Raw genomic sequence first — 27132 nt, 5'->3', positions numbered from 1 at the left:
GCTTAACAGCCATCTGTCCACTTAAGGACAATAGAAAGAGAAAGCCCTCTAATGTGAAAAGAGGAGATGGACAATGCCAGGGCCTGAGGTAAATGACAGCACTGCTTTAACACTTGCTTAACATTTCCCAGCTCTTGCTGATAAAGAATAGGAGCTGAATAGCATTCAGGCACAGCCCAGCACTTCCAGGAGATTTGATACTGTCCCTCTCACTCATAATATGCTGGTGAGCTTTATTCACTATCTTTGGCTAAACCATTAATTAAGGGAAAGCCTTCCTGCAGTCCCATACACCTCTGCAAGAATAATTTGATAGTTATGCTTTGCCGTGTGGGTTGTTAACAGTGGGGGACAGTGTCCTGTTAAGGCAGAAGGGAAGGACGCAGTAGGAAAGTATAAGGACTATGTACCTCCTAGCAGTCCCTTTTGGGTCCCCAGACTCTACCTGAACAGCCACCTCCTGGACATCCTTGTTTATCCTGGTTTATCCTTGCTACACAGAAGAATGCATCTCCCCAGAATTAAAAAAAAAAAAAAAAAAGATTGGGTACTGGTTTTAGATTTGCACATTCTCCAAAAATCTAAAAGCTAACGCAACAAGCAATTACTGAAGGAAGACTGGTCATAGTTTGCAAGACAGAAAACAGTGCTGCTAGGAGAAGAACTACCTGTAAAACAAAATGTGAATCAAAACTGCCTCAGGGACACTCAAGTTGCACACACCGCAGCATCACAGCTCTGAGAAGAGGCAAACAGTGCTTCTAGAGCTCATAAGTCTACAGCCTCAACATGGCCCATAAATGTATAGACATATCTAAACCAGGCCACTCAAGATAAAAACTCACTTTTAAATGCATATACTCCCAAGGGGAGCACAAAGAGGATGTGATTATTCTTTGTACTTGCAATATCTGCTAGAGGAATAAAGACCATTAGAAAGTCTCAGTCTGCTTGCCCAAAGAAGAATCACTATCAAACTTTCCTCTCTGCAAAAGAAAAGGAGACAGTAACACACAGATCTGACATCAGAATCCCAGGATTTCCACCCATTAGATGCTCTTTTTCTGCTATACTCCAATTACTCCAAAACATATTCAGGAAGACTAAGATGTAAATGGGTCAATAAGGACTAGTAAAGAGAGGTACATTAGAAAAACTCGCTATTTTAGCATCACCCTCTCTACAGAGAGCCACAAAGCTAAAACAGGTCTAGAACATATTCAGTTAGCAAGTCCCTGTGTCTTATCTCAGTAGGACCAAATAATTCATCTACATTTTAGAAAACCTCCATTCTTATCCTCAGCTATAAATACAGTGATAGAGTCATATGAATAGGTACAAAGAAACACAACAGAAAAGACTAGCTGAAGAGACTGCTCCCCCCAGTAACCATAACAACAAATAAGAGAAATCTGTTTGTCTAAGGGATCTGCTTCTCTCTTTTTGGTAGTATCTTTTAACTTAAAAACAGTTGCATTGGAGCCAAAGAACAAAGCTCAAGATAGTCACAAAAAATAAAGGATGTATTTTTCTCCAAAGATCAAAACCGTAACTAACATAAGACATTCATATTAGAGTATTAAGTTCAGTGTCCAGAAAAAAAACTCATCTGCCATATAAAAAAAAAAAAAAAAAAGATACTGAAATTGCTTTACTGCTCAAAACTGCTTAATTCTTCTCTCACCAAGTTTTGTCAGTAACTTGATTTTAACTACATTGTACAAACAACTTTTCTTTTCCACCCTCATCTTATCTAAAGCTCTTCTTTTGTTCTGGAGAGTTTTGTTGCATGCTGCTCTATAAATTTGCTCAAATGCTCTAAATCTCTGTCCCCGCCTTCAAATTTAATTGGGTTGTTCTTCTTGTCCTTTGGAGCAAAGTAGATGGTGGGGAATCCCTCCACTTTGTAGTGGTCATTTGTCACGTCGTTGGCCGTAGCATCCATCTTGGCTATAATCAGGTTTTTCTCATTCTTGTATTTTTTGCCTAGCTCATTATACACTGGTTCTAGTTTCTTGCAGTGTCCACACCATGGGGCATAGAACTCTATGAGAACATCATTCTTTGGATCCATCACTATAGTATCAAAAGTTTTACCCACTACTACTTTCACAGGCCCTTTGTTATTTTTTGGCACTGGCTGGGACTTCACAATTGGCTTCAGTTTTCCTAGAAGGAAGCAAAACACACAACACCATTAGAATGTGGTAAGAGCACCCCTTACAATCTCCTCTAAGAAAGGGCAGAAGTACATCCTCCTGCCAGGGAAAATCACTTCACTAGCAAATGAACTTGCCTCAGCATGAAACACAGGCTAGTTAACTGGTGACCTTGTGGCCCAATAACCTTGTGAAATATGGGCAACAGGGTTTTTTTGCAATTCCCTAGAACCCTTCTCCTCTTTTTATGGCTGTCCATCCACAAAGTAATAACCCATGATTTAATATAATAGTCCTAAATATGAATGACTAGCTCACACTTTAAGCCACAGGAATATTCTAGGCTCGTAAAACAGGCTCTTTTTACTGGAGCCATTGCCTCAGGAAACAACTCTTGGAAGCGTAAACAAAATAGATTAGAGAACTCTATTTTAGAAACTGTACCTTTTTTGAATGCCACCACGAACTGCCTGAGTACATCAGAGTCAAACTCTTCTGGCTCCATGGCGTACTTCTTGCCACCTTCATCCAGAATGGCAGCGTTGACATCCTCTCCACTCTCAAGCAGGCCCAAATCTTTTATTTCAGAAGAATAATCTTCCTCATCAGAAACAGCAAACACGTATTCAGGGAAGTCTTTAGCCACTTCCAGGACTTTGCTTCTCCAGTACTGAGTAGCTGACAAAACAGAACAGGACAGAATTGGTAATTTCTAGTTATTTAGTGCCTGCTTCCTCTCAAAGTGAAGGAAGGGTAAATGTAGCAAACCTACCAACACGGTAGTCGAAACTGAAGTCCACAGAGTAGTAGACAACCACTAGAGGACGCTTGGAGTATCTCTTGGCATCGTTGGAAGGCTTGCGATGACCAACTAGAGGCAAAGCATGTTTTAGCACATGCTCTTTAATCTCAGATCCCTCTGTAGAGTCCTGTAAAGAAATAGTGAAAAAAGTTCAAACAAACAGATTTAAGCAGCATTTCTCCTACACACTACTAAAAAACCAATACTGGGACACACATGAATGCAAAAGAGGGAAGGACATGTTATAAAAACAAGGCTGTCACCACATTTTCTTCAAACCTTTGAGCACCGAATATTGCATGGACAAATTATTATTTGAAAACATAACACCTGGATTAATTTCATAAAGTCCTCTTAAAAAAGAAGCATCATTTCAGTGGACAAACAGGCTGACTCAAATATCTAGTGGGAGTACTTCCAACAGGAAGATGCCAACTGATCATAATTACAGAGAAAGAGAACCTTCAATCCCACACACAAACATTTTAGCTCTGGACCATCTACTCACTTTAAGATTCAGAACATGCATCTTGGGCTCGTGCTTTGACTGAAATTTTTCTGGCTGCATGACAACCAGTTTTCCTGGAGAAACTTTCAATAGTTTTGCAATCTCATTGCTGAAGGTGTGATGGAACTTATAATCTTCTCTCAAAACATTAGCTGAAAAATTAAGGTTAGGGTGAAGGAAAAGTCATTAGAAAGTGAACTGACAGCCTGTAACTGAGATCTTGAGACTGTAACTGTAAGGAAACACTCTTCCTGTTCTCCAAGTGACACAGAACAACCCAGTCTTAGACAACAGCTCTCATCCAGGTGTGAGAAGCATGTGAATATACATACAATTCCAGCAGCACTATTTGAATGCTGTTCAACAGCCCATCCACTTGGCGAGTTATTCTACACACTCAAACACCTTGAACAGCTTCCAAAACATATTATTCTTTTGTCAATCTCTTACCTCTTGGCTTCTCCCCAAATAGGTCAGCTAGCCAAACTATTTGCTTTGGGGCAGCCTGAGAAACAGTTCTGTATCTTGCCATGCTGAAGCAAACAAATCAGCTCCTAATCCAACTACGACAGCAGCCTCAGAATCAGACATAGACAGGTTGCCAGGAATGGTCTAACTAAACTGGCCCTAAACTGACACTGAGAAGTGGATGATGATCCTTTCTCCAGGCCTCTCATCCCAAATGAGATTGGTGACAACTGACTCTGGGCTGCCAGATATGAAACAAGAGTAACCGACAGCAAACATATCCAGGCTTTAAGCCAAGAAATTGTGGTTTGTTCCTCATGAAAGAATTTTCTTTCCTCTTTAGTCCAAATGTTTTTAGGGACACAATTACCAAGCAGAGATATATTCTGTGGCTGGCTGACACTTTAGTTACAGCCTCAAAATCTGGTGTGAGCTTATTTTTTGAGTACAAGTAGAAGATCACCCTTCCTCCTACTACTTCTTCTCCTCCCCAACCCTCCCAATTGTTCTAGGAGCAGAAATGATCTCTCCATGCCCAAAGTCCTAGGCAGAATCCCAACAAAACATATATTCCATTAATATTTTAAAACATTCTTTACCTGCTTCTTGATAGAGCTGATAGGTTTTGTCATTCTCTCCACTAAAGACACCAATGATGATGACATCATCCCCATCCCTCAGAAATTCTTGTACCTGTTTGGTAGCCTGAATCTGTTTGGATGGAGGACCAGCCTGTTCAATCATGTAGTCGACAATACCTGTGAGAGAAACCCACCCCCAAAAAGTTGTTTAGAACATTTATTGAACTGAAAGATTCAGGCATTCCATCTAAAATGTTTAATGTCACATTTCCCATGAACACCTTTCCTCCTGTGCAGCCCTCCCACAATAACCTAAAGATCAAATCAGCAAGATTTCACTCCAAGTTTTTAAAGCTGTATTTCTGACTATTCCCTTTCAGGTTGGTTTCAGAAGAGGTGATAAAGCACATAATCCATGAATATCAGTTGATCTTGCAAGCAATGCTCCTTTCTGAAATTCTAGACCCTTCACTGTCTCCTGAACCTATTATGAGCCAAAGTGCTCCTTGAATAGTCTTAAGTCTAATTAAAACTTAATATTGAGTATTTTTGCCAGCCCTCAAGGCGCATTCCAGTATAATTAAAACCTGCCCATTTACCCATACTGCCACTGCTTCACCATGTGTATTTATTACTTGATATTGAAAGGAGCTGATACTACCACCAAAAGATGTTATGAAGACTAGAGACAAATTTAAATATCCTGTGTAGGTATGGGAGCAGAATTTTTCAGTTTTCCCCAGCTACTGCTGCTATGACATTAACAAATCTGCAAGTGCTGCAGAGATACAGGACTTGATGTGTCTGCAAGTTACATCAACATATCTGTGGCCAAGCCCTCAGAAAAGAAGAAAAAGCCTAAGTTGCAGTACCGTATTTTTCCCGCGGACCACTGTAGTCATAAGGTTTGCCCTTGCGGAAGATTTTGAGAGTTGGGTAGCCAGTAACATCAAACTTCTTTGCAAGCTCCGTTTCAGCCGTGGCATCAACTTTAGCCAGGGGGATGGGAGGCGTGCGCTTGCTGAGCTCTTGGGCAGCCTTCTCGTATTCTGGAGCAAGCCTCTTGCAGTGTCCACACCTAGGGAGGGACAGCAGAGAGCACTTCTTACAAGTCATTAAGCCTGCCAGGTACCTTCTACCCCTGAAGTGGAAGAGTTAAGACTTCCAGAATGCAGAAATGGGATGACTGAATCTACAGAGCACACTTCAGCCTAGGAAAGATGTGTCTCTGCAACCTGAAGCTGGCCTCTGTGCCTAGCCTCACACTGATATAGGTAGCTTCATTTTTAGAGGCCATTTTTTAAGCTAAGGACCAATTCCCTTTGGTTTTCAGTACCTCAGTGTGTTCCCAAATTAGTAAATATTGTGAACCTCCAGTGAAGATTTGGACATCACCTTGCTGAGACATAGATCTAGCCTAGTCTGCTAGTGATTTGCAACATGATCCCAGGTGCAGATTAGAAATGAGGTATACCAGAGCTTTGCATGAGGCAAAGGTGTGTAACGAGGCATAACAACAGAAGACAGTTGAACCAAGTTTGTTCAGGCCATCTATGCTAGACAAATACAGGTGACTGCCTTCTTGCTTACCATGGAGCATAAAACTCCACCAGGATTATGTCAGCATCGTTCACAACTTCGTCAAAATTATCCTGGGTCAATACCAGAGTAGCTTCAGGTGGAGGGGTCCAGTTGGGGTCAGAAACCTCCCTGACTTTGGCCACAATTGCTGAAATACAGTTCAATAACCCAATTAGCAAGCATGCATTTTATCATACCAGTAGCATGTCAAATTCAAGAATTTGAAAACAGAGTGGCAGGCACAGTGTTGGACCAATGCTTACACATCAAGCTTACATGAAAACACTTTCTTAATCAAGCTCCTTTATCCCTTATTTCCTTGTTGGCATTACCAAGAAGGTCTTCTCTTCACCCCATAGAGTGCCTTATGCAGAGCACAGATGTGTACTTTGCAGCGCTGAATTCCATCTCAAAACAGACAGAAAAGGTAGCTTTTCCCCCTCTGACTAGAGCTGGACATATTAATTAAGCAAAATACAAGTGGGTTTCTATACAATCAATATATAGATCAAATGTTTATTGGCTGATCCTTCAGCAAACATGAGACTGTCTCCTCTTCCAGTCAAGTCATGTTTCTAGAAACCTTCTGGCAGTAACAGCACTACCCACTATCCACAAAATTGTCCTCTAGCATGCAGCCTGTTGAGAAAACGGGGAAAATTTCAGCATTACTTGTTTTAAGATAAATATTTAAAGAGCAGAGTCCTTCAAAATAGCCACATAGTAAGAAACAAGATCATATGCTACTTTGTTTTCTTACAGGGAACTGCAAAGGACTGGTGCTTACCATCTTCCGTCCGAGATCCATCATAGTCAACAGCTTGGCCTTTTTTCAGGATTTTGATGGTTGGGTAGCCACTGACATCAAAACGACTCGATAGTGAAGTGGCTGCAGTAGCATCTATTTTGGCTACAGGAATAGGAGGGTCATTTTCCTTCAGAGTTTTGGCTATCTTTTCATACTCAGGTGCAAACTGCTTGCAGTGCCCGCACCTGTCAGAGGAAGACACAAGTAGGTATGTAAATGCATGACAGACATGCAGAGGTGCTCTGCTGCTCTGTATTTCCAGGACATATTTCCAGACATATTTCCAGGATGCCTTCTGGCAGATGTTCACATCATCAGCACAGAAATGTTTGTCTTGCTACATGTTCGGATCATGGAGAGATAGAGAGCAACTGTAGCTAATGTACTGTATGTTCACATCAAAACCTTTTTCTTAATTTTCATTCAATGTGGAATGTATTGCCATATGCTTTATAAAACCACTGTAAAAAAATCAACAACTGTTTTTACAACAAAGTTGTAAACCTTGTATTATGTTCTTTCCTTCCTCCCCCCCACCTGCCCCTGACAAATATGGTCTCAATTCAACTTCAGCTTCTCCCTAGCACTCTAAATAGGAGTAAAGAGAAAATGAACCAGCAGTTAAGCTGGCCTAATGCAATCTCCCACCCACCATGGTAACACAGCATCTGCTCCCTCTCTGGCCACACCAGAACTCTCTGGGGAGAACAGAGGCTCCTGCTGCAAAAGCAGGCATGACCAAGGATACCAGCAAAATAAATGCTAAATACAGCCTGACAAGCTAAAGAAGAAACCAGGAAAATATAGGAAAACCGAAAGAAGTGTGTCGCAGCCTGTGTTCCTTAGCATCTCAGCTGGCAGGAGGGGGAGTAGAAAAATAGGAGAGGTGTTTAGTCTATGAAGATACACATCCTTCTGCTCAGATAAATTTAACTTCATGTTTAGTTTCCATGTAGGCAAACTATAGCTGCAGAATTAGTGCCTACAGGCAAGCAGGGATGGGATTCTCTGTGACAAGAATGGCACAAGTTAAAATGCAACTCCACCTCAAGAAAGATCATATTCCCCCCTCTATTCAAAGGCTGGAGAAGGACCAACAAGTAAGTCATTTTTGTATCACTGAGCCACAAAGGAAAAGAGATTCTGGCTGCAACACTAACTCAGCAACTCTACTGAAAATATCTTCTACTCTTGTTTTCCCCCAGTAATCATCCCTAATGTTTTGAACATAAGAATGCAAGAGAAGACACATCCTGGCCTAAATCCTTTGTCTTGGTTATATACAAGTAAGTCCATCGTAGCTCCCTGGAGCAGACCAGTGGTGCTGTATATCCTGGGATGCCAGCAGAACTGCCATCATTAGGTAGATGTATGAGGCACTGCTTAAATTGGTAATACAAACAAAGCTGTGTCCCTAACCATACCATACCCTTCTGGCAGGACAAAATTGTGAATTTGGAAAGGAAAACCTTCCAGCAATTCCCCTGCTAGGGAAGCCTTCATTACTCCATCTAGATGAGCAAGTACACACGTTCTCAGTGGTCCAGCACTGGCACACGATGATAGCAGGCTGCAAGACCATACTGCATGACTTTTCTGGGCCTCACTGGGACCATTTTTGTTCCCTGACAGGCATAAAACAGGGATAGAATCAGGCTTGTGCTCCCCTAGGCATGGGATCCCTCAGTATGACACACATCTGTGGAACAGGAGCAGGCTGTTGGTTATTGCATGGTACAGGGGTGGGAAAAAAGGTACTTCCCCACCACCAAAACCAGCTTTTTTCTTGACTATAGCAGAGTCCAGGGCATCTCCTGCAGGCAAGTTAATCCTTTGTCATCTTTAAAATGGCAACCCAAGCTCACTTTTTAGGAGCTTGTCCTGGCAGAGAAGCCCTCTGACGCTGCACCCATGGAGGTGCTGCTGTGAACTCACCATGGTGCATAGAACTCCAAAAGAACAGTATCCTTGTCTGCAGTGAAGGTGTCAAAGTTTGCATCATTCAAGACTAATACACCATTTTCTTCTTTAACTACAGAATCATCATCATCTTCGTCATCCTCTTCATCATCATCATCATCACCATCATCCTCAGCTTCTTTTGCAACAGATTCTGGAAAGGTAAGAATATGACACAGATTACATTGTGTCAAGTTTAACATTAAAGTGACAGTACCAGATTGAAGATGGATTAGATATCTCCTGTGGTTAAGAAAAGTACCCACATGAATTAGTTTCTACTCCACATACAGTGACAGCTATCTCAGTTTGTAAAGAGCCTGGACTCAGATGTTTGACTGTTTTGATTTTGTCCACACCACACCAGTTAACAATATTAATATTTCAGTAAAGTATCAACAGGTATTTCACATTTCAGGGAGAACTAACAAAATGGACACAAGAAGAATTAAAGCACACAAATCTATGCAACAGTTGCCACCAAGGTTTGATGGACATCTTGTTGAAATGTGGGCAGTGAGACACGTTTTGCTGGGCAAGAAGGGCACACAGATGATACCTGAACTTCGAACAGAACCCCTTCATCATGCAACAGAGCAGCTGCCATTTAAGTGTAGCCAACTTGAAGTTGGAAAAATTAGTGTCTTACACCAAAAAAGCAGGTGTTATCTGTTCCCAATGCTTCCCTTGTACCCCTGCTCAGGAGACCTGTAACACCACAACAGCTATGTGCTGCCTGTCTCAAGGTCTAATAAACAGACACACTTGCTATAAACCCAAATGTTACAATTTTGTTACTATCAAGGTGGTTTGGAGGCAGCACTTCAAAATTGTGCTTCTTTCCTGACTGCTCCATCTGCCTCTGCCACTCTTGCTTTCAGTTACAGTGATGTTTCAGGTCTGCTATTCATTGAGGAGTCTTTCCACTCACAGGAGCATCATTCACTCTGCTCTGGATCAGCACCAGGCTGCAGTGAGTGTAAAATCAAGTAATTGACTGCAGGAGCCAGGTAGTATTCCTACAAAAAAAAAAAAGGAGTGAAAGCTTCTTCTTTCAAAGAACTTTTGGGGAGGCCTTTAAGACCAAAACCACTGGTCCAGAACAGGCCTTTAAAGGAGAAAGAAGATTTGTTAAATTACCAAAGCAAAATTAGCATGTGAAAGCTGAAGCCAGCACATTTCTGCTGGTTCATTCTTTGTTGGCTTGGAATTTGAGATGGTTTTTTCAAAATCTGACCTTTCACATGTTCCTTTAAACTATTAAAAAAAAAAAAAAAAAACAGAACTGCTATCTTTCAAGGAAACCAGACCTTCCTGAAGGACTTTACAAGAATTTCAGTTACAGAACAAGTAATGAAAATATCTCATACCAAATGAAAACTGTAAAACAATGACTGTAAAACAGTCCCTTTCAACCAGTGGGAGTCCCAGGAGTAGGATTAAAAAAATATTAACAAAAGAAAACAGGGATTAAGGTTTCTTGTTTACAATTATTTTCTATTTAACTTTCATTGCCTTTTGACTAACCTGAGAGGAGTTACTGCAGCAGTATTCTTAAAATATTCTGATTTCATCAGGAAGTTGAAAGTTAAGAATGATAAATATGTGCTATTCAGATATGAAAAAGCTAACAAAACAAAATCCACTTTTCTCAGACCAACAGCAGACATTAGGATCAACCTCACCATGGATAAAATTATGCCATTAAATTAAAATAGCTATTTTTAGTTTAGAAGAAAGTATACAAAAACAAGCCTATATGCTCTCAGGAAACAATATGGGCTCTTGGAGAAAATATGTTGATTTTAATTAGAGGTCAAATTCGTGTAGCACGAAAATACTAAAGCTTCTGATGAGGGGAGAGATCACAGGAGATTATTTATCACACAACAGTAGTCAACTGGATTAGGTTTCTTTATCAAGTACTAGTGTTTCACCTGATCTTTGAGGCAGCTAAAAGCATTATTTGCAAGCAGACAATGCCTCCTGTGTTGCAGCACTTGCTCACCCTTGAGTGAATCCATGCTTCACAGACCTGCAGGACTGCCCCGGTGAAACAGCTGGATTTCAGAGGGCTTCAGCAGGCAAAACTTATGCCTTACACGGGTGCCCAGCAGTTCTGAGGGCTATGTTTCACCACAGGCTGTTCCTGGCTGGCCTGTGCCTGAATTCCCAGCCATTGCATTCCTGGCAAATTGCTTCAGATATGATTTTTCGTGACACAAAGGAATGCAAGCAAAACCAGCCAGCCAGTTCTGCTCCTGCACCTCAAACTATCCACCAGGTTGTGACCCTTGTTCCTGCTCACTCTGCTCACTACCCTCCCCCAAGAAAGACAAAGACCACAGCAGCTACAGTGGCACCTGTTTTTTAGAAAGAACAAGGTATCACCTGCAAAAACATCCAGCACTGGTGGAAAATGTAACCATTAGATCCACCATCCCTCACAGAAATACTTTTGTATCTTTCCCTGCAACAGCCTGCGAAGGTAAAACTTCCCTGACAGTGACACACTGTCATGGGCATTACACACACCCATTTCCTCCTCCCTGGAGACGGAGGCAGGACAATAGCACTGCAACAGCAGGACTCCACCTTTTCCCAAACGGCTTAAGGAGGGCGTGCACTAAAAAGAAAGTTAAGCACACTTAGATATCGGTCCTTAAGCCTGAAGACCTACTTTCTGTAGCTTCCAGCTTCACCAGCACCTAGGGCTATCATAGCTACCTCTGCCATCCCTTTACTGTTGGGACTGAAAGATTTGTTTCAGGGACCCAACCACGAGGGAAGCAAGAAGAACTTTTTTTTTTCCTATTAAGAGCAAGAAACTTTGCTTTGTGCTAAAGATTTACAATTTCAAGAGAACAGAATGAATCTAACTGACACCTAAAGTGGCAGAAGTAGCTAATAAATACTTACATAAGTCAGCTCATTAAAATAAAACAGCTGCCCTCAAACTGAATATCTTTGTTTCTTAAAGTGACATGCAAAGCCAGTGGACAAACCAACAGCTGTGACAGTTGTGGCTAAAACCTGTCCTCTGGTTAAATATGGATATACTACTCCTATACTAAAAAAAGAAAAAAAAAAAAAATTCTACAAATTTCAACACATTACTACACAAGTCAATAAAAATTATCAAGAAGGTACTTTTTTTAAGACTTGAAGTTGATGATGCTGGCTGGCAGGCCTTCTTTAGGATGACAGCTACTCTGAAATTAATTCTTACAGTAACTTCACTGAACAGTCAGCATTTATCAGAAGTACGGCCTAGTAACATTTTCTTAAACAAAGCAGATCCTGTTCAAAAAACGCTGCATCCAGACACAAATGACTTTGGGATTCTGTCTGAAAGTTTCCTTTTGAGTAGCACACTGTTCCCTGATTGGATGAGCTCAGTTTTCACAAACCCAGAACTCAGGACTCATCATGTGTTGCTAGGTGATTCAAAAGATTTTCAATATCATCAGCTCCCTTCAGTCTTTTCTGTGGTGGATCCTCTGCATGATCCTTCCCCATCATCAGGATGCTAAGGGCGTAGTGGTCAGGATCCAGGCTAACCTCACTTCCAGCATATTCACCTCCCTGTGTGCTCAAACCTCATTTCCCAAATCATGCAGTACAACAAGCTGGGTTTGCTCGAACTTTTCATCTCCCCAACAATTAATGTGCATAAGATTACTTCCTGGTTGCAAAGTAAATTTATTCCACTTCACCCAAGTCTGCATTCCAAGGGCAAAAACTGAAATCCCCAATTATGTGCATTTTTAAGGCAAAGGCTTGTAAAGCCTAGTTCATGATCTATATACAAATTCAAGATACACAATAGAACCTGGAAAACGATTCAAGTTGGGCAGTGGATTAGTGTTCAGCTCCACACAGCAGGAGATAGTTCCATCACTGTGTACCTTTGATCCCGAGAACTCCTATAATGAGAAGAACAGCAAGCATGGGAAATACTGATGAGAGCCAGGCCCAGAAGAAGCTGAGCTACTGCTGCCAGCCACAGGTAACACTGTAACATCGCAGGTGTTACTTCACCCTTTGAAGGTGGCAGGGGAAATCAGCACTGGGCTTTGTCACATGTTACAAAGAAACCATAACCGTGTTCTAGCTAAAAGCAGAGAGAAGCAGAAAAATAGTATTCCAGTTTACAACAGAAAAAAAGAAAAAGCTCCACAGGAAGATTCTGTATCTCCGTCTCCTTACTGCAGATGCCATATCATTTAAAACAAATCTCTTCACCCTTATCCTACAGACCGTACAGTCAGTTACACAAATAGGGTAACTGATCTAAATGCACTTCTTTAAGTTTTAGTGCCTGTTAGGCAAGCAAGAAGTTGCAGGGTCCAGTCTCTCTAAAATCCCTCTAATACTTAAAATACAGCAGTGTTCATGTAGGAAATATGAAAGATGCATAATTTACCAAAATCCACATGAAAGAAACATAAAAACAAAAAAAGAAACACCTTCAAATGTCTGCCTCCTACATACAGGCATTATACTCAATGAGCCTGAGCAGCTTTGTTTCAGCTAATTTTGGTAAGGAGCGTCAATGAAAATCCAAACATCAGTGAAATCCAAAGACAGTGGGAAGAGCACCAAGAAGATGGTAACAATGGGCCTTCCTTCTGTGAGGGAAAAAAAAAAAATCAGTTTGAAACACGAAGAATGCACAGAGTCCCTGAACAAAGGAGCAAGGAAAAGAGTGCTCAATCACAGAACCATAGAATGCTAAGGGTTGGACGGGTCTGTAAAGATCTCATAGTGCCAACTCCCCGGCCATGGGAAGGGACACCTCCCACTAGACCACTGCTTGCTGGTCTTGAACACAGCGGGATTGGGGTATCCACAACCTCTCTGGGCAGCCTGTGCCAGTGTCTCACCACCCTCAGAGTAAAGCATTTCTTCCTCGTATCGAGGAAGAAAATTTCTCCTCTTTCAATCTGCATCCATTACTCCTCGTCTTATCACCACAGTCCCTGATGAAGAGTCCCTCTCCGCATAATGAAATCGCAATCTGTCCGACAGAAGTCGGAATAAAGAAATCGCAAATTCTCTGGAGATTCAGAAGCCGGGGATTGCCAACATGGCTAATTGTTAGCTGGCTGTTAACTCCCTGCTTGGGAGAGGCGAGGCAGAGCCGCCCCATGGCGCAGGACAGACGAGCAGCGCCGGGATAAGCCGTTCGCACAGACCTCAGCGCCTTCACGGGACGGGATCAGAGCCCTGCAGAGAGGCCTGCGAGGAGCACTCTGGCTCCAGCGGCGTTCCGCCAGCCCGGGCTCGCTCCCCGCAGCGCCCAGCGCTGGGGCCGCGCCGCCACCGCCCGCGGGGAGACCCAGCATGCGCTGCCAGCCCGGCCCCTGCTCACCTCCGTCGCCATCCTCCTCCTGTGCCGCCGCGCCCCGCGCCAGGAGGGCGATCTGAGCCAGCCCCAGCAGCAGCACCAGCACCCACAGCCCGCGCATCCTCATCCCGCCGCCGCCGCTGCTGCTCCCGGCCCGACCCGGCCCGTCCGCTCCCTACGCTGAGCTCCTGCCGCTCGCCCCGCCCCTCGCGGCACGCAGCGCCCGCTGACTGGCTGCCGCCTCAGCACGTGCTTGGCGCAGTCGCCAATCAACAATCGTCACGAGGGCCGCCGGAGCGGGGTGCGCGGATTTCGCGGGATCCGCGGCGCCCCCGGGGACCCCCGGCAGCTGCGGCCGCAGCGCCGCGGCGGCATACGGGCGCCATCGGCCGGAGCGGCGGCGGGAAAGCGGCGGCGCCGCCGCGCGCACAAGCGCCCGGCCGCTCTGAGGTGCCGCCCCGCCATTGGCCGCCGCGGGGCCGCCAACCGCAGGCCGCCACGCGTGGAGCGCGCGGCCTCTCCGGGGGCGGGAGGCGGGAGGGACGGGGCGGGAGCGCCTCGAGCGCGTGCAGCCACATCGTCCTTCGGGATTGGCGGGCCGGCGCCGGGGGGCGGGGCCAGCGGCCAGCGGCAGCCTATGAGGGCGCGCCGCGTGCGGCGGGGCGGGAGGCGGTGAGGGCGGCCCGAGGGCGGCGCTGGGGCTGCTTGAATCCTTCCCCCGCGAGAGTGGGATTCGGTCAATTGCTGCCGCGGACGGGAAGGGTGGGATGGAGGCGCCGCCCTTGGGTGATCCCACAGAGGCCAGCGAGGGTGCGGCGCAGCGAGCCCACCGGTAGCGCCGTGATTGCACGGGAAGGTGTCACGGCACAATTTCTGTCCATGGTTATCCAGGTGCTTTGTCTGGTGAACATGTAAGATGCAACAAGACGGCGCTAAAACCTGGGCTTTTGGTGCTAGAATTGCCAGTCTATCCCCATGCTTGGCCGAATTACAGCTGCGCATAGGCTTATGGGACAGTTATTCTAGTTTTTATGAAACTTTTGAGTCTTGAATTGGTAGGTTGTAAGCATAAAGCGCTGCTAAGGTCAGTGTGTGGCGGTTACACTGTGAAAGAGTAGCAGTAGCTTATGATAAATGAATACCTTCAAGGTTTTGAAGTGCAAGCTTAAATTTTAAACTACTCTTTAATTTTAGAGGATTAAGACATTGCATTCCTCTGAAAGTCTGTTGTTGCATCAGTTGCTATTTGGCATTTGTAAGTGGTCAGTAGGTTGGAGAAAAAAAACATATTAAAAGGCCTGCTGTGTTCTACATTCATAAGTTACAGCTTAGAAGTCAGTGCCTTTCCTCAACTCAGCTGCCACACAAGTTATCTTGAAAATACAGCAGCTGATACAGGAGCAGTTTTTTAACTTACTTGGTATATCAGTAGAATGGAATGGGACGTGATCTGAACCAAGTTAAAGCTGTCTGGATTCTGCCAAAATTGTGATCCCAATCCTGCCTGGTTTTGGTATTGATTTAAATATTAGTTTGATTAACATTGGTATTCAGTAATTTGATGATAGCACATAATCAGATTGTACCCTCCATGTTCTCAGTGGGAAATTTAAGAGTATGAAAGGTTTTTATTTAGAGTCTTGTTCACTGTTTAACACAGCCCTTGATTTGAATATCATCTTTGTGTGTGAAATATTTATTGTCTTTGTCCTCTGAGTTTATAAGAGAAATAGTGGCTATTGTAATCCATTTTTTTCTGATTTATGTTGGAGGTTTTTCAATTGACAGCGACCTATCAAGGTAGAGAAGTACTGTCAGGCCCAATACTTCATGACAGACATTGTCTAGACCATTGCAAAACTGGTTAAAGTAGCTTGCAGAAAAAGTGAGCATGTAAAATGGGGAAGTAGTGTCAGTATTGCTTTTGTCTGCTGGAGTGTGAAATACTGAATTAAACGCTTTTTCTTTCATGATGAGTTTTATGGTTATTGTGGTTTCTGTCTCCAGGTTAACCAACTGAAAAAGGAGATCAGTAAATTTGCTAGGCAGTCAAAGGTGCCAAATACCAACATCCTGCCAGACAGTGAAAAGGAAATGCAAATACTACAAATATAGGGGAGGTGGGTTTGTTATTACTTATTTGAGGGAGGAAAGCCTGGAAGGCAGAACCCCTGTGATCCCTGTTCAGCCAAGGACTGACAAATTTGCTGAATTGTCAGTTCATTGTGTGGGTAGTTACAACACTGGTAGCCTGATGGATCTTAGGCACGTCCCACTAGACAAACAGGACCTTGGCAAAGGACCATGGTCTGATCTTCAAGCCAGCAGGGCTGTGCCTGTCTTCCTAGATTAGGGTTGCACAGGATGGCACAATGAATACAGAGCCGCAAATGGCACACCAAGCAGACGAGTGATTCAACCCAGACCAGCTGGGGTGCCAGCTCCATGCAATTGTCAAATATACTGGGTACTTGGAAGAGTGTGCCAGCTGTGCAGCTCTTCAAGGGGATTCCTTCCTGCTCTCTAAAGTGCTGGTTACCTGTGGGAGTGACCATATGAAGCTGAAAATCCTCTGGGCTAAGCACTACTGGTAAGAGCGCTGCTGCCTTTTGCTGAGTGCTCATTCCTTATCTAAGTTAATAACAGGAACACTCTCCTCTTTGCCAGAAGGGTCTCTAGGCAGAAGGCAGGTGGAACACCTGCCCAGTATAGGGTCATCTATGGATTAGGTGCATTAAAAAGTGAATGGCACAGGTCTCTTGCAGCTTGTCTGATTGTGAGAAATTTGCCATACAAATCCCTAGTCATGGGACACACTGAAGGGTCCAGAAAGCATGAGGCCTCACAGAGCACCTATGGTGTAGTTTCTGGGTAAAAGGCATTTTTACCTGATAACATCTGCTGTGCTGCAGAAAAATGCAGGTATTATTGCACTCTGGTTGTTTGAAAGTGGATTGCATTTTGTGCATACTGTGCTTTCATATCCTGATAAGGTGTTAGCATCACTGCTGGGAGACCTGCATCTCCAGGAACAAGCAGACAATTATAGTTCTTAAATATGCTTCTCCTCAGGAACATTCAGTAAGTGTCTTTCCTGTTGGTTTAAGTTGCCAGTGGCTATCTTAACGTCTTCACAGTTTGCACCTGTGTTCTCCAACATCATTAAGTGGTGGACTGTGGAAATCTCTCCTTATATCACACTGTACTTTTCTCCTTTAAAAAGTAGCCTAGATACTAGTAACCTTGTACCTCATTTTGCACATTATGTGAGGCACAGCTGTTAGTCTTAGAAAAGGCATATTCAGCAGTAAATATCAAAAAAAGAAAAAGCCAATGTTCTTCCACAAAAATCATGAAAATGATAAGACATGTCAGACCCTATATAGGGTCTAACTTCTGCTATCAAAATGTATTACAGTCTCAAAAGTAAATGTACCTACTTGGCCTTTCACAGGCTGCAAGTCGACACAGGCAGGCAGCTGTGAAAACCACAAACAGCAAGAACTCAGAGTAAATTTGAGCTAAAAATGTAAGAGTTAAAATGGCAGAGTGTCATGCAAGTGTTTTGGATTATTTTTCTGGTAGTTTTCTTGTCAGCCTTGGTTATCTTGTTTGCATAATAACTAAACTTTCACATGATGCTGCCTTGCACATAATCTTCATGTAAATCACTTCAGGGAACCTCAAAACAATGCTTAAAATATCCATCCTGATTGCATTTCACCTAAATGATTTGCATTTCACCAAAATCTAAAAACAGTTTAGAGCAAGAGAGACACTTGTAGAACTTGTAATTTTTTTGCTCACCGATTGATTCATCTATTATGATGCTTATTTTAAAATACCTTTCAATAATTTTCAGTCATTGTTGTAGAAAGATGATAAAAAGTTTGATGTGAAAATGTTCCGCTTCAATACTACTAAATTCTTGTAAGTTAATGAAATATGGTAAGTCACAGTAATATAAATTACTATTGATTCCTGTATTGCTTGCTTGTTTTGCTGCAATGATTTTGAGTGTCTGTCTGGATGACTTCTCTTTTTTTGCCTTTTCTCTTTTTTTTCAGGGACCTGCTTCTTAGTTCTTGGTTCTCTGTTACCCCTTGTTCTGTCACTACCAGCCTTGGTAAAAATTCTCTCTCCATCTTTCTTACAAGACCCCTTCATATGTTAAAAGGCTGCAATAAGTGACTTTCTAAGATTTCTCCAGGCTGAGAAATTCCCACTCTCTCAGCCTTTCCTCAAAAGGGAGATGTTTTAGTCCTGTCATCATTCCTGTTGCCCTCCTCTGGAATTGCTGTGACAGGTCCATGTCTTTCTTATGCTCCAAGAAAGGAGCAGGATTCCAGAGCTGGACACAGTGTTTCAGGTGAAACCACCACAGCAGAGTAAGGGGATCCTTCTGGATAGCATCCCGTCCTTCTGGCATATCAAGCATATTTGGACACTTCATGCTGGGAGGATTTGGGCAGCATTTGTGGTAGTAAGTTAACCAGGGCGCAGGCAAAGGAATGTGATTATTTATTGTCAGTAAACTGAGATGCTGGCTGGCACAATGCTGGCCTGTGTCAAGCAGAGCATTTCCAAGGACTTCTGAACATTCTTTTGGAGCTGGCACATTCTTGGAAGCTGTTCGTGTGCAGCCAGCCTGCTTGGAGAATGAGAGAATTTATTAGCACAGACGCAGGCACCTCCACATTGGTTGGCCTGAATGCCTGGGAATATCCCAGACATACCCAATTTACTGGTATAGGTGTGGCAGTTCAGTGATGTGTAAGTTGGTGCCAAGAATAGCAGGGAACATGTAGGAAAGTCTGCACTCACTGAGGTAAGTGGCCTAAATGCTGACCCTTACTATATTTTTCTTAGAGTTCTACATTGTAAGAATTACTGGATAATGAGATTACTTCAGATGTCGGTGAAGTTACATCCTAAATTTGAATGACCACCTATCCAATACAGCTCTGTAAGTGTAGTTCATACCTAAACTGTAGTTCATATTTACTTTTTCTTCAGATTAAATATATACCTAGTTCATGTTTACTTTTTCTTCAGATTAAATATATACCTAGTTCATATTTACTTTTTCTTCAAATTAAATATATACCTATAGAACATTTTCATTGAGTTTATTGGTAAATGAACATGGAATAAACTTCAGAACTTTCAGCAAAGTCACATTCTAGTGTTTTCTCTGTGCAAACCCAGTCTTACCAGTGTCAACCCACAGCTTTCATGTGACAGGGTAAATGTAACAGAATCTTGACAGTGACTGCTAGAATACCTTACTTTTTCAAGACTAGTTTTTCACTTTTTGTATAGGCAATACAATGTCCTGCCTCCTGTAGAGGACAATTAAACATGGTGAAGTTCAGTGCATTGCTGGCTCTGAGAGGCAAGTATTGAAAGATATATCTTAAACAAGTGGCAGAGAAGAAGAGGAGCTGTGTTTTTCTCAGCAAAGATGCTGGTGAGGGACATTTGGAGGAGCAGTTGTGCTAATGCTGCTGTGCACCAGTCACTGGAAATACCGGTTTAATTTTGGGGTTGTTTTGGGAGGTTAGTGAAAACTAACTATTTTCCATCTAAAAAATACAGATTTCCCAGCATTGTCTGTTTACACTTCAATGCCTGAGTGGATTTGTCTCTGGTCTTAATTTATCTTTACTCTGATCCTTTGGCCTGTGAAGAGATCCACTGATCCTACAGGAAAAAAAAAGAAGGGGATATAACATGGGATGAGCAATCCCCTTGAAATGAGGGTCCCAGTTCCATCAGAGTAAGTGAATTGTCATATGCACAGTTGGTCACAAGATGTCAGTGTCAAAGAGCAAGTTGGAGTGAAGGGCCTGGGAAGTTGAGATCTCCCAGTTCCCCGTTCTGGGAATACTGCAGGGAACATTTGCTGCACTGGCTCTTGGCATTGGAAACTGTTGCAGTATTGTTGGGGCTTGAGGCCATAGTGTAGGTCAGGAATCTTGGTTAGTGCATAAGACCCAGCAGAAAGCTGAGAACTTTCTGAGCAAGGTGAGAGCAGGAAGCAGATGGGATTAGGAGCAGGAACAGATTCTGGCCGGAGGAGGGGTCTGTTGCCCTTTGGACATCTATCCTGTGTGGTAGAGTACTAGGCAAAGGTAAGTATCTTGCATACAGCTTTCAGCTGACATGTGAAAGCACAGGTCTTCCAGGCTGTCACTTGTAAAAAGCCCAATTTTTATCCAGGATCATGATGCAAGGGATTTAAGACTGATCTGGCTTGCTATGGTCTATTCCAGACTACATCAGTGGAAAAACTTCCTAATAAAAACTGCTGTGTGTAGCTGGCACAGTATGGCACAGCTTTTCCATCTTAGACTGCTGCACGGGAGTCAAGAGCAAGGGAGCTTGTGGGGCCATAGGAAGCCCACTCTTATAATGCTTTAGTTAAAACTATTATTTTGACCCGTCCTCCCTGGGATTTCCAGAAGCTTCAGGAAGCAGCTGTTTTCCAGAAAGAAAAACATGTCAGGAAAACTCATGCTTTCTACTAGAACATCATTTTCCAGAACTGTAGTTAGGACATGGTCTCCTTGAGATTCAGTTAGATGCTCAGTACTTCCTTCATGAAAAACCTTTCAAATGGGTTACTAAACAAGAGTAGAAGTCCTTATTCTCTTTCTTCCACCACTGACTAAAGCTGAGTAACAAAATGTGCACTACTATAGACCAAAAATTCCTTCTATTTCTAGCAAATCAGAACTAGTCTCCTTGAACTGTGAGATTTGTTTTCTAATTAGCATTGCATTTTTTCCAAGACGCTCTTGCTTTCTTATGCTCTAAAGGCTCAATCTAGTGAATTTTTCTCCTGTTTCTGTTCCCAAGCACAGGCTTACATTTGCAGTTTGTTGTGTATTATATATTTTAAAGCCATGTCATTTCTCTGTTGCTTCTAGCTTTTTTTAGGAGTAAAAGCTCAAGAGATGCTACTTCTTGGTCTTCTGCTATCAAAAAAATCAAGGCATAAGCTATCCTGAAATCTTAAATAATTACATTGGCTAGCTTACATCCATTTTCCTCATATATGTACAGGTTGCCAAAATAGGAGTCACATTATTTCCTTGAAAATTCCCTCCCTGCTATCCAGAGCTGCTGTTCTAGCCCATATGGGCATAGCCAAGCTCACTGCTTTGGGTACCAAAGGTGACAAAGCTGTTGAGAAACTGCCAGTGTGAAAGCCTTGGCAAGGCTTCTACAATTTGTCCTGATCCAGATTCAACACCATGCAGCTTAAAGCTACTGGAAGTACAAACAAGTCTGAATTTTTCCCTGCAAGTCTGTAGGGGAACTGTACGCTACATTTATGTAACTGTTGCTCAGTGGTTTCCACTTCTCCCTTTTCAGAGCCTCTTACCAGAGCAGTACAGTAAGAGCGACCCTCTGTAATTCAACAGACTTCAGCCACACTTTGGCTGTATGTGAATACAGGTGGCAAAGCCATTTTTATGCTTATTTCCATAAGAAAGCATATTGCTCTCTCACCTCATTCTGTGAGTGGCAGCTGCTACCAATTTGTCATCAGTATTCTCAGGTGGATTGTGGGTGAGCATGTCTAAAATCAGTCACATGTAGGCTGGGAAGTGTTAGACATTTACACTTCAAAAAGAAAGTATCCTGCAGTATATATTCTCCTTTCTTTTGGTCTTCCAGCTCTCTGGGTATTATTGAAAACAGTTCTTTCTTCAAAATCCTCAGATTTTGAAGGGACCCTCAGTCTTACCTCACCTGGCATCTATGGGAGGAGCCCATTGTTTTAGTGAATGAGCCAGGAATGGAGGCAGAGTCAAACATCTATGATTGGCATTGCGTTACCTGCTGTTACATTGGCCTTGTGATTGTAAGGCAGCTTTTAACTCGTAATTCATCAAAACTGAGTATTTGTCATCTGCCTGCTTAAAGTCTGAGATGGTCGAGCTTGGGAACAAATTTTATGTTATTCTTTGGCTGTTTGATCAGGGCCTGTGTAGGAGGGGACTGTAGATGCCTGAAGGGACTGTGTGGAAATCCCATATTTTGAGCTTGCTGGTGATGCCATGAGGAAATAAAAGCCACACATAGGATCATACAGATAAAGATGCAAATACAATGCCTGTGTCTAATTTGGCTTTATGCTGGGGCATCAAATTGCCTTGCATTTCTTAAAATGTTGTGCCTGTTTGTCAGTCCTACAATGCTGTACTTCACTAATACTTTTACGCCTTCCATTTTGAGTATCCTCTTTTTGCAAATGAATATTTAAGTAGAACTTTCTACACATGAAAACTGATGAAAATGGGGAGACAAGGTTGTTCTATAAGGAAGGCTAATACTTTTTATTTCCAATCCCTTCTTCTCATGCTTATGGAAGGACTTTCCTGATCAAGCATCATCATTGGAGAGTAACGCATTTTTAACCTAACTTGCTACTTTGTGCTGAAACTGACTTCCCTGCATGAAAAATCAAGAAGAAAATACAGGTAGAGACAGGGAGACAACAACAAAGAATTGAACGATTATAGGGGTAAATTCCCGTTCACAGCTTTTGAAGTCATCTTTGCAATACTTCTGGATCTCATTGTAAGGGCACAAAAGGGGAGCAAAGCAGAGAGCACAGAGGAACAGAACTGCTTGAGAGAGGAGGAGATTCTTTCCAGACACGAAGGAGAAGTGGCATATCAGGCTGCAGTTTGCTAACAGGCTCCAGCTGGTTCGGCCGGGGCGCACCCTGGGGCGCGCGGGCACCAGGACCCCGCCGGGACCCCCACGCCGGCCGCCGCTGTCCGCCGTGCTGAAGCTTCAAGGGAAAGAGGTGGACGGGGAGCATCCGGCAAACTGAGAGGTTTTGGTCTTTTTCGTGCAGGCAAATGATGAAGAATTCCGCACGCTGGCTTATGCCGAGGTGGTGGCCGCGGTGGGTCTGTGCGGGCTGCTGGTAAAGCTTTGGTAGTCGGACTGCCTCGTTGGCAGTGCTTGTAGTTAGGATATCAGTTCAATGCAGACAAGCCTAGACAAGGAGCTAGGGCATAAGTCTGGCTTTGACAATGTAAAGAGTTTGGACTGAAGCGTATCCAAGGCTGCAACCTGTGTCCTGGAAGTGAGTCGAAGTAATGGCACTGTTGGGGTCTCACATATTACAGGTCTTTATTTCCTGCAGCAATGAAATGGCCACATTCCCTGCTCACTCAGACTACCACACACACCCCCACCTACCCTCCTTGCCCACCCCCCAAAAAGAAAAAAAGAAAAAAAAAGAAGCATCCTTTGCTTGTTTGAGAATAGTGCTTTTTTAACAAAAAGAGTCAAGCTCTTTGTGCCCTGTTTCAAATCTGTTGCATGGTGGCAACTGGAGCCATTGCAGCAGAAACACTACTTGGAATCAGCAAGGAACTTAATGAGGCTGTTAGCTGGATTTTGTAAGATAAACAGGAACGAGTTGTGTGTGTGTTTTGCAAGGTGGAAAAGGTGTGAGAGCAGAAATGCTTTGTGTTTAAAAACCTCAGCTCTTCAGGTCACTTAATGTGTATCATTAACCACGTGTAGTCACTGGAAAACAGGAGTATACACAGTTTATGGCCATGTTTAAGATAATGATCCTTCCTGCTGGCTAAGGCACAGAGTGGACAGCTGGGAGTAACCTGCTGCTAGGCTGAACATTAATGTGCTCACCAACACAGTGCAGGGATGAGGTACTGCCCACTATCTCTCAGAGTGGGTCAATTCTTGATCTTACCGGGTGTCCATCTTCTAACTCTCTGCATTTCTCAGAGGAGTTTGGTTCATTTTTTGGTTGTCATAAGTCAGGAATATTTACGTGACTGTTTCTGACTCCACAGCTTATTTCTTTGGGTTTTATTGGGGCTCTTTCATTTGCTTATCTTGCTTGTTTTAGTTTGCTCCATTGACAGGAAATTTTTCTGACTAAACTTAAGACAAGGGACCAGGCAAGCCTCAGGTCAGATTCAGCTAAACCTTAAAAGAAATAGCTATGAGCTCCAGTTCCACTCTTTGAGGGTTTGATCTCTTTTTATCATTGATGCCATTGTTTTATTGATAATTAGGTCTAGCATCAAGCTGAGTCTCCACTTACATTTCTGTCTAGTGGGCTGCAACAGGGTTTGGAGTCTTAATGGCAGCTCTCAAACCAAAATCTGGTATCACAGTATATGCAAACACCAATCTATGTAATACCCTGACTAACTGGACTTCTAATATCATCACAGCCTACCTTCTTGATCATTTTTAGCCTCTTTAGTACTTTTTTAGCATTTGGTTTTGGGCAGTGATGGAGATATAATGCAGAGCTTGATACAGAACACAAAATTCAGTGACCCTTTGGTCTGACATGGTAGAGCTGTATTTTTGTTTTTAATATTCCAAGTCAGGTTGTCAGCTGATTTAGAGCATCTGAGACATTTCTGAAAAGATAAGAATTCAAGATCCTAGTTTTGTTCATTGACAGGTTTTACAAAAGCATACAGGTGCCTGAAGTCTAAATTCATTCCTGCTTCTGTAAAATTTATTTGTGTTAGGAGCTGAAACAAGAGCACATCTGTTTGTTACAGGTGCCTGTTTTTTCACAACTTCCTCTAGCATGTATGCTGGAGATTGGCAGACTGGGTGGATATTTGGTGTAAGTTGATGCAGTCTTTGATAAAAACAGGCTTCCTGAAAATATGCAAAGTCTTTTACAAACTGAAAAGTAAAGGGACAATGTTAAAATAACTGCTGGTCTAGGTGTTGACAGAGTGAATGCTACAATGGATACATATTCAGTCTGTTTACAGCAATAATTATAAAAAGAAATATTTTCAATTCACACCTTGCTTTTCAACTCAAAGGACCCCTAAGTGGTTTACAAATGACATGCAGGGTTTGCTCTACATGGCACTGAACTGCAGTCACAGGAACTGGCCAATAATCCTTATTAGTGCTATCTGGCAGTCCTGAGTGAATCTGTAGGGGTTGTTTGGGAAAGCAGAATATAAACCACAGAATTGAAATGTAATCAAGACCCAAGTGTTTGAAATGTTTTAGCTAATAGTTGTTATTATTTCACATGTCAGTCTTGAAAAGCTAAGAAACTTGGAAGACCAGGTCCTCTTTCCTGTGAAAAACAAAGAAATAAAAAAGACAACAAAACTCTCCCCCCACCAAAACAAAAAAAACAAAAAAAAAAAAAAAAAACAAAAAAAACAAAAAAACCCAAAAAACCTAGCAAAAAAAAAAAAAAAAAAACAAACCAAAACAAAAAAAACCCCACACCAAAACAATGACATTTAAAATGAAAACATTTAAAAACAAAATGTATGAAGTTTAACAATGAAAAGTGCCAGATTCTATATCTGGCATGGGACAGCCCTGCATGTATGAACAAATTGGGGAATGAGAGGCTAGAAAGAAGTGCTGTGGAAAGGGACCTGGGGGGTTGATGGCAAGTTGAATGTGAGGGCACAGCATTGCCAGCTGGGCAAGGGAGGGGATTGTCCCGCTCTGTTCTGCACTGGAGCAGCTTCACCCCGAGTCCTGGGGGCAGTTTTGGGCACCACAATATAAAAAATATATTAAGTGATTAGAGAGCATTTACCATTACATAAAATAGGGGATGTGAGATATCACTAAGCATAGGCTGTCTGAGGTGCTCAAAGTCCTTTGCAAATGACTGCTAAGGCAGTTTGGAAGTGGTTCTTCACTACATAAAATAATGATTATAATAAGAGCTACAATGCTGACTTTCTTTCCTGAATTCAGGGAGAGCCCAGAGTAGGAATCCTTAGTGCACTATTTCCTTATCCTTGTTTTTACAAAACTGAGCTCACTTCCTGTTCAAATAGACATTTTCCACCCACGCTTCACAGATGTAGGGTAAGATACATGACCAGAAATCACAGCCATCTTCAAAATAGTACAGTTATTCCAAAGAGCACAATAATTCACAATGGTACAATTAATCAAGAACATCCACTGTGGAATATCCACTCAAAGGACTTCAACAGCACTGGGATTCTGGACCCTGCTCTTTTACTCCACTGAATTTTTAGGACAAAGTGCAAGTGACTCCACAGCTTTTGTCCCTGTATACCACAGTAGGTTTGAAAAAATCCAAACTCTGAACTTCAATGCCTGTAAAATAGGAATCACCAAAGGGAGGATTCAATTTCCCTTTACCTGTTGTTCCTGCTTCCTGCAGGACCATTGCTTGCCATGGAAACACCTGTGGCTCCCCAGCCAGTCTGGGCATGAAGCAGATGACCAAAATGGCTGCAAGTCATCTTACAAGGTAGCATGAGATCTTGGTAATGATCTGTGAGGCTGCAGCTTTTAACTATTCTAAACCCTCTTTCTCTGGGCTTAACATCTGCAGGGCATTCCAGGGACAGTGGGCCTGGACTGCTACAGAGCTCCAACAGAACAAAACTGGAGCAGAATCCTGTAGTCTTGGATGTTTTCAAATGTTAAGATTCCAAAGAATGAGTTAGCAATCAGAAACATGGGGCTTTATGTCGGGGGGTACATCTTGCTGCAAAAAAGGGAGGTCAGGCTCCAAAATAGGTCAGAGCAAAGTTCAACATCGAAGTCGGCTAGAAGTAACCTGAAACCATTCCATCTTGTGGAATATTCCTGAAATTAATTCTGTTTCTGCTTCTGGCCCGCAAATGTCACTGAAATGGTGACTTTTATTTGTTGCTTTTTTTCAGAACTAACAAATATGGAAAAGCATTCCTATTCTCAGTTGGTAGCATTAGTGACCAAAGGTTATGTTTACTTTTGTTCCTTCATGTCCTTGTTTCTTCTCAGTGTTCAGATTGACATACAGGGCATACTTGTTTGGAGTGTTGTACTCTTGGATCCTTTCAGAAATGGGTATTTTTAATTAGCTTTCCAGAAGATTGCATAAATTTGC

At 42.7% G+C, this 27132-nt stretch overlaps 1 protein-coding gene across 1 annotated transcript; it reads right to left on the bottom strand.

The window, feature by feature from the left end:
• Positions 1 to 1502: 1502 nt before the first annotated feature.
• Positions 1503 to 14377, bottom strand: PDIA4 (protein disulfide isomerase family A member 4). The gene is made up of 10 exons (XM_053978518.1): positions 14241 to 14377; positions 8843 to 9020; positions 6887 to 7092; positions 6109 to 6247; positions 5391 to 5596; positions 4537 to 4695; positions 3470 to 3621; positions 2932 to 3088; positions 2604 to 2837; positions 1503 to 2169 (listed from the first exon to the last, which is right to left on the bottom strand). Exons 1-10 carry the CDS (start codon positions 14341 to 14343, stop codon positions 1754 to 1756), a joined length of 1950 nt encoding a protein of 649 aa, XP_053834493.1. The 5' UTR covers positions 14344 to 14377; the 3' UTR covers positions 1503 to 1753.
• Between the last annotated feature and the right edge of the window lie 12755 nt (positions 14378 to 27132).

The sequence above is a fragment of the Vidua macroura genome, chromosome 1 (genome assembly GCF_024509145.1).
Source record: "Vidua macroura isolate BioBank_ID:100142 chromosome 1, ASM2450914v1, whole genome shotgun sequence".
Lineage (NCBI taxonomy): Eukaryota > Metazoa > Chordata > Aves > Passeriformes > Viduidae > Vidua > Vidua macroura.
Note: the sequence above shows the minus strand (reverse complement) of the source record. Positions and strands in the feature narration are given on the sequence as shown.